This window comes from Ammodytes marinus (assembly GCF_949987685.1).
Source record: "Ammodytes marinus genome assembly, contig: scaffold_209, whole genome shotgun sequence".
Taxonomy (NCBI): domain Eukaryota; kingdom Metazoa; phylum Chordata; class Actinopteri; order Uranoscopiformes; family Ammodytidae; genus Ammodytes; species Ammodytes marinus.
The window spans coordinates 10,001-17,500 of NW_027648159.1; the positions used below are offsets into that span (position 1 = coordinate 10,001).

Here is a 7,500-nt window from a genome sequence, read left to right on the forward strand (position 1 = left end):
TGATAAACAGAGAGACACACACACACTCACCTGAGAGCAGCAGCAGGTACACAACACGCACTCCCATGATGAACGGCTGACCTTATCTTCAGCTTGGCATCTGCTACACACACACTAACGGGATGCTAAGCGCTAAGCTAAACGCGCTCAACAGAAAACAGCCGTCTCCGCTAGCTCGCTCTAACGTCAACGTTAACGTTAGCTCGTCTCTAACGGGTCAAAGGTCAAACCCGCTCTGCTTAACGGACAGCTAGCTACAACACAAAGGGAAGCTAAAGGCTAGCGAGGCTAACGCTAATGCCAGCGGCCGCTTAGCTGGAACATGCTAGTGCAAGCTATTAACTAGCTAACCCGGGTTAATCTGCGCCTAACCAGACCAACCAGGGCCTAACCGGACCGACCAGGGCCTAACCGGACCGACCAGGGCCCAGCCGTGCTACCTAACGCCCGGGGGCGAAACGTTATTTACGGTTAAACATCTCTAGTTTTTAGCGGCTAGCTGGTAGCAGCTAACGGCGAGAAACAACAACAACAGACTGCAGCTGAGCGGAGACTGAAGCCCCGCCCCTCGCTATCTGACGTCACCTTCTCCCTCTGACGCAACCGTCTCTGATTGGAGGAAATTAACTTTTTCTTTTCAACACTAGATTTATTGGATTTTTTAGCCATTTGAAGAACTTTAGTGAACCCTTTGCCCCCCCTCGCCCCCTCCCCCTCCCTTTGCCCCTCCCGCCCCCGCCCCCTCCCTTAACATTCACTACTCACGGCCATTCATTATATACATTTTAAAATACTTTATTTATTTTTTAAAGAACACAAACACACAAGTGAAAAAGTGAACACACAAACAAAAATAAAATACACTAACATGGCGTACTCTACTTAACAGGTTTCTAAGGACATTGTTTAAACTAAAGGTAAATGTTAAGCAGAAAATAAAAAGTCAACGAGGTGTCATGTAGGTCCCTTCAGTACTGTTATATAGTCCAGGAAAGGCTGACACATCTATTTAAATTGTTTCCCCTGAAATCTCATAACAGGTTTTCTAGTTCTAGAGAATTCCAATGAATGTGTGCTTTTTGAAATCATTACTTCATTCAAATGAACAAAGTAAAATAAATTCATCACACAGAAGATTTTCAAAATAATTTAATTAAAACACAACACAACATGTGGGAAGTGTCTTTAGGACCCAACTGAAGACGTTTTTATTGATTCATTTTTGAACTTCATTAAAAATGCAGAGAATAAACATTTTCTAAATTCCAGATTAAAGTCGACCTTTAGAACCCTTCAGAACCCTTTAGAACTCTTTATAACCCTTCAGAACCTTTCAAAACCTTTTAGAACCCTTCAGAACCCTTTAGAACCCTTTAGAACCCTTTAGAACCTCATCAAACAACAACATGGCTTCAGTAGATTCAGAGAAAGGGATTTGTCTTTAGCTCATAAACACAGAAAACGTTCCATAATCCTCTTCCGTTGATTAGTTTTCATATCGACAGCGTACTGAGCAGCAGGGGGTGCTGTCTGTCTGTCTGTCTGTCTGTCTGTCTGTCTGTCTGTCTGTCTGTCTGTCTGTCTGCCTGCCTGCCTGTCTCTCTATCTGTCTGTCTGTCTGTCTGCCTGCCTGCCTGGTGCACATATAGGCCTTTCACACCGCCGCAAAATCGGAGCTAGTTCTGGGCTTGTTCGGAGTTAGAGCCAGTGTTTTGGTTTCACACCGCCAGAGAGCCTGCTCCGGGCCGTAAAAACCGGGGGAACTCATACCCCAGGATTGAGCAGGGTTTGATAAGAACTGCTTGCGCGAACGGTTGGGGGAGGGATTATCCTGACCAACCAGAGCAACTCAAACCTCATGCCCGCCATATTTAAAAACACCGCTACTACGAGACGTAAACATAACATAATTACCGAACGTAGCGATCAAATTGACCGGCGAGAATACGCTGTATGGGTCCTGTTTGCTTAAGAAAGCAAAGCGAGAGCCAACAAGTGTAAAAATAAGACGTATTCGCCGCTGTTGTTGTGCTTAAAGCTAGCGGTAGCTTTAGCGTTAGCCACAAGAGCAGCGGCGTCGGGTGACGTACACACACGTTTACAGTGACGTCATGACGTTGCTCTCTTGCCGGCTCCATGGCTGTCTCCGGTCGATGTGAAACCAACCGGTTCATAACTGGGATAAGGCTGTAACCAGTTTTGAACTGACCCCAACACCAGCCTGGAACTGACTCTTGGTTCATTTTGGTGTGAAAGGCCTAATAGAGTAACTACGATGCTACGATGCTGCAGTGATGCTACGATGCGGCTGAATGTGATTGGTTGTTGAGATATCGTAACAGGAAGTGATCCAGACTGAAGACGGAGCCCCAGCCGACCGCCGGGCGCATACTGATGAAGTCATCAAGATTCATCACACTGTCTGAGAGGGAACAGAGAATATGTTAACACCATAGATAATATAATATAACACTGTCTGTCTGACTGTCTGAGGAGAGAGCAGAGGATAGGTTATAACACAGAGAGAGACAGACACAGACACGCACAGACAGACAGACACAGACACAGACACAGACACTCAGACAGAGAGACAGACACAGACACTCAGACAGAGAGCAGAGAGTAGGTTAACACTGTCTGAGGAGAGAGCAGAGAGTATGGGTTAATACACACACACACACACACTTATGCTGTGTCTGAAATCGCGCACCATACGTAAGTACACTTACATTGAGTCAAAAACAAAACTGCTGTCGCGCACCTACTGGAAATGACTTCGCATTTTATTTTATTTTTTAAGATTTTCTTTTGGCATTTTTATGCTTTTTATTGATAGTGTAGAGACAGAGGTGAAATGGGGCAGAGAGGGGAGTGACATTCAGAGAACGACCGCGGGCTGGAATCAAACGGTTTCAACGGTTCTTCTTCGGTGGTAGTTTTTTCTGCTTGCGTTACCGATAGCCAAAACAGGCACGTTAGTCGCGGAAAAACAAATGTTTAGTTTAACTTTTGTAGAGCGCGTCCGTCTCCACGGTTGCTTCAAGCTCGTCTATTTTGATTAGAATGTCCCGTCCTCTCCGCTACGTAGGCAAGATGGCGGCCGTTGAGTGTGGAAAGTGTCCATCGCTCCACACTCAAGTTTTAGACCGTTTTGAGTGCACGACTGAGGAATTTACAGTGCACTGCATTTTGACACACTCTCCAAGTGCACTCAAAGCACTTACCTGCAGTGTGGATGGGGGGGTAGGGAGGAGGGGATTACCTGCAGTGTGGATGGGGGGGTAAGGAGGGGGGATTACCTGCAGTGTGGATGGGGGGGGGTAGGGAGGGGGGATTACCTGCAGTGTGGATGGGGGGGTAGGGAGGGGAGGGGTTACCTGCAGTGTGGATGGGGGGGTAAGGAGGGGGGGGAGGGATTACCTGCAGTGTGGATGGGGGGTAGGGAGGGGGGATTACCTGCAGTGTGGATGGGGGGGTAGGGAGGGGGGATTACCTGCAGTGTGGATGGGGGGGTAGGGAGGGGGGGAAGGGGTTACCTGCAGTGTGGATGGGGGGGTAGGGAGGGGGGATTACCTGCAGTGTGGATGGGGGGGTAGGGAGGGGGGGTTACCTGCAGTGTGGATGGGGGGGTAGGGAGGGGGGGGGGATTACCTGCAGTGTGGATGGGGGGGTAGGGAGGGGGGATTACCTGCAGTGTGGATGGGGGGTTAGGGGGGGGACCTGCAGTGTGGATGGTGGGGTAAGGAGGGAGGGGGGATTACCTGCAGTGTGGATGGGGGGGTAGGGAGGGCATTACCTGCAGTGTGGATGGGGGGGTAGGGAGGGGGTTACCTGCAGTGTGGATGGGGGGGTAAGAAGGGGGGATTACCTGCAGTGTGGATGGGGGGGGGTAGGGAGGGGGGATTACCTGCAGTGTGGATGGGGGGGTAGGGAGGGGAGGGGTTACCTGCAGTGTGGATGGGGGGGTAGGGAGGGGGTTACCTGCAGTGTGGATGGGGGGGTAGGGAGGGGGGGGGGGGTTACCTGCAGTGTGGATGGGGGGGTAAGAAGGGGGGATTACCTGCAGTGTGGATGGGGGGGGGTAGGGAGGGGGGATTACCTGCAGTGTGGATGGGGGGGTAGGGAGGGGAGGGGTTACCTGCAGTGTGGATGGGGGGGTAGGGAGGGGGGGGAGGGATTACCTGCAGTGTGGATGGGGGGTAGGGAGGGGGGATTACCTGCAGTGTGGATGGGGGGGTAGGGAGGGGGGGAAGGGGTTACCTGCAGTGTGGATGGGGGGGTAGGGAGGGGGGATTACCTGCAGTGTGGATGGGGGGGTAGGGAGGGGGGTTACCTGCAGTGTGGATGGGGGGGTAGGGAGGGGGGGGGATTACCTGCAGTGTGGATGGGGGGGTAGGGAGGGGGGATTACCTGCAGTGTGGATGGGGGGGGTAGGGAGGGGGGATTACCTGCAGTGTGGATGGGGGGTTAGGGGGGGGGGACCTGCAGTGTGGATGGTGGGGTAAGGAGGGAGGGGGGATTACCTGCAGTGTGGATGGGGGGGTAGGGAGGGCATTACCTGCAGTGTGGATGGGGGGGTAGGGAGGGGGTTACCTGCAGTGTGGATGGGGGGGTAGGGAGGGGGGATTACCTGCAGTGTGGATGGGGGGGTAGGGAGGAGGGGGGGGTTACCTGCAGTGTGGATGGGGGGGTAGGGAGGGGGGGGCATCTTCCAGGTCCCGTCCTGGTTCTTCATGTGCGATCGATCGGACGCAAAGCGGGACAGGAAGCTGTCAGCAGGGACCACACGCAACTTCCTGCAGAGAGAGACACTGAGGTCAGTGGCTGTGTTCCTACCAGACCATAGCCTGGTCCCACCAGACCATAGCCTGGTCCCACCATAGCCTGGTCCTACCAGACCATAGCCTGGTCCTACCAAACCATAGCCTGGTCCTATACCAGACCATAGCCTGGTCCCACCATAGCCTGGTCCTATACCAGACCATAGCCTGGTCCTATACCAGACCATAGCCTGGTCCCACCAGACCATAGCCTGGTCCTATACCAGACCATAGCCTGGTCCTATACCAGACCATAGCCTGGTCCTATACCAGACCATAGCCTGGTCCTATACCAGACCATAGCCTGGTCCCACCAGACCATAGCCTGGTCCTATACCAGACCATAGCCTGGTCCCACCAGACCATAGCCTGGTCCTATACCAGACCATAGCCTGGTCCTACCAGACCATCGTACTTCATTTAGCCTGGTCCTACCAGACCATCGTACTTCATTTAGCCTGGTGCTACCAGACCATCGTACTTCATTTCATTTGTACAGAAGGTCTGGAATCGCCAACTATTGGATCTGCCCAGTGCCACTCTGGATCAGCCAACCAATCGCATAACGTTTGGTCGTGAGCCGGCTTCTGACGGTGCGTTCCAGGGAACTCGGAAATTTCCGACTTCACTACATATTGTAGTCTATGGATCTACCGGTACCTGGCAACAGTAACTTCCTAGAGCCTAACGTTTAGTTATTTGGATGAGAAAGGTTTTAGGCGTCCATACTTTCCCGAGCAGATGCACTGGAACACTGACAGGTCGGAACTCGGAACTACCAAGTCGGAAATCTCCGAGTTCCAAGTTGAAGGAATGCAGCATTCAACTGAAACTGGAGCGCCACTTCGACGTCATCGTTCTCAGCCACTTCCTCTGCTCGCTGATTGGACACTCAGAAATCCCACTAATACGCCCCATCACCAGACTGACTACTGAAGGGAAAATGAAATTTGGGCGGAAGTAGGTAAATGGTATGGTAAATGGTAAATGGACTTATATAGCGCTTTATCTCCGTTTTTCACAGACCCAAAGCGCTTTACATTGTTTTGTACACATTCACCCAATCACACACACATTCATACACCGATGGCAGCAGCTACCACGCAGGGTAGTGCTAAGCTAACTAAGCTAACTATCGGGGGCAATTCGGGGTTCAGTGTCTTGCCCAGGGACACTTCGACATGTGGCGGGGAGACGGGGGATCGAACCTCCGACCCTGCACACCAGAGGCGAACTCCCTACCACTTCGCCACTGCCGGGCGGTAGGCGGGCGGAGCCAGGCTAGATCAATGAGCCATGTTAGGATGAAAAATATAAGTAACTTATGTCTGAATTGTATCATACTGCATCCTGATTAGATTATTTGAATGGTCACCTGTATGGTTATGGTTACCTGTGGTAGGCGGGGTTTATCCCTCTGTCGTCCTCAGCGATTTATACTAGGCCTATATATAATGATAGATAGATAGATAGATAGATAGATAGATAGATAGATAGATAGATAGATAGATAGATAGATAGATAGATAGATAGATAGATAGATAGATAGATAGATAGATAGATAGATAGATAGATAGATAGATAGATAGATAGATAGATAGATAGATACCTGTGGTAGGCGGGGTTTAGGTCTCGGTCGCTCCTCAGTGATTGGCTGGCGTAGGCCTTCAGGCTGCAGGGGAACTGGAGCTCTGAGTCCAGATCATAAACCAGAGACTGAGAGGAACACAGGAGAACCACATGGTAGTCCTGGAGACAGGGACATATTACATCATCAGTCCTGGAGACAGGGACATATTACATCATCAGTCCTGGAGACAGGGACATATTACATCATCAGTCCTGGAGACAGGGACATATTACATCATCAGTCCTGGAGACAGGGACATATTACATCATCAGTCCTGGGAACAGGAGATATGATAGAACACATTAATATAACTATTAATATAATACTATAATATAGTTTATTTATTCTAGCTGTATGATGTCACTAGCTGTATGATGTCACTAGCTGTATGATGTCACTAGCTGTATGATGTCACTAGCTGTATGATGTCACTAGCTGTATGATGTCACAGCTGTATGATGTCACTAGCTGTATGATGTCACTAGCTGTATGATGTCACTAGCTGTATGATGTCACAGCTGTATGATGTCACTAGCTGTATGATGTCACTAGCTGTATGATGTCACTAGCTGTATGATGTCACTAGCTGTATGATGTCACAGCTGTATGATGTCACTAGCTGTATGATGTCACTAGCTGTATGATGTCACTAGCTGTATGATGTCACTAGCTGTATGATGTCACTAGCTGTATGATGTCACTAGCTGTATGATGTCACAGACCCAGACCACTGGCTGGTCTCCACGGCAACTCTTCTGCTTCCACAGAGGAACCTGGGAAACCAGAGAGAACATGGTGAGACACCTGTCTGTCTGTCTGTCTGTCTGTCTGTCTGTCTGTCTGTCCGTCCGTCCGTCCGTCCGTCCGTCCGTCCGTCTGTCTGTCTGTCTGCCTATCCGTCTGTCTGTTAATCTGTCTGTCTGTCTGTCTGTCTGTCCATCTTTCTTTCTTTCTGTCTGTCTGTCTATCCATCCGTCTGTCTGTCTGTCAGTCTGTCTATCCATCCGTCTGTCTGTCTGTCTGTCTGTCTGTCTGTCTGTCTATCCATCC

General features: G+C 50.3%; 2 protein-coding genes across 3 annotated transcripts in view; both read right to left on the minus strand.

Moving 5' to 3' along the window:
• Nucleotides 1–515, minus strand: part of LOC307270970 (low-density lipoprotein receptor-related protein 12-like) — a gene marked incomplete at its 3' end in the record, with an annotated part of 9,890 nt that extends 9,375 nt beyond the window's left edge. The window contains exon 1 of the mRNA XM_080054859.1: nucleotides 31–515. Within this exon, the coding sequence (XP_079910985.1) occupies nucleotides 31–67 (37 nt within the window). The remainder of the gene's footprint in view (nucleotides 1–30) is intronic.
• Nucleotides 516–876: 361 nt separating this feature from the next.
• The window catches only part of ntaq1 (N-terminal glutamine amidase 1), a 7,576-nt gene continuing 952 nt past the window's right edge, over nucleotides 877–7,500 (minus strand). Inside the window, exons 3-7 of one of the 2 annotated variants that reach the window (XR_013845575.1) lie at nucleotides 7,173–7,223; nucleotides 6,430–6,569; nucleotides 4,672–4,796; nucleotides 1,391–2,422; nucleotides 877–1,309 (exon numbers count right to left, since the gene is read on the minus strand). Coding sequence is in view for 1 of the 2 variants with exons in the window: in XM_080054861.1 (XP_079910987.1) it covers nucleotides 2,298–2,422; nucleotides 4,672–4,796; nucleotides 6,430–6,569; nucleotides 7,173–7,223 (441 nt within the window). In the remaining variant the exon portion in view is untranslated. Of the gene's footprint in view, nucleotides 2,423–4,671; nucleotides 4,797–6,429; nucleotides 6,570–7,172; nucleotides 7,224–7,500 lie in introns of both variants that reach the window. The other variant, XM_080054861.1, reaches the window with a different exon arrangement.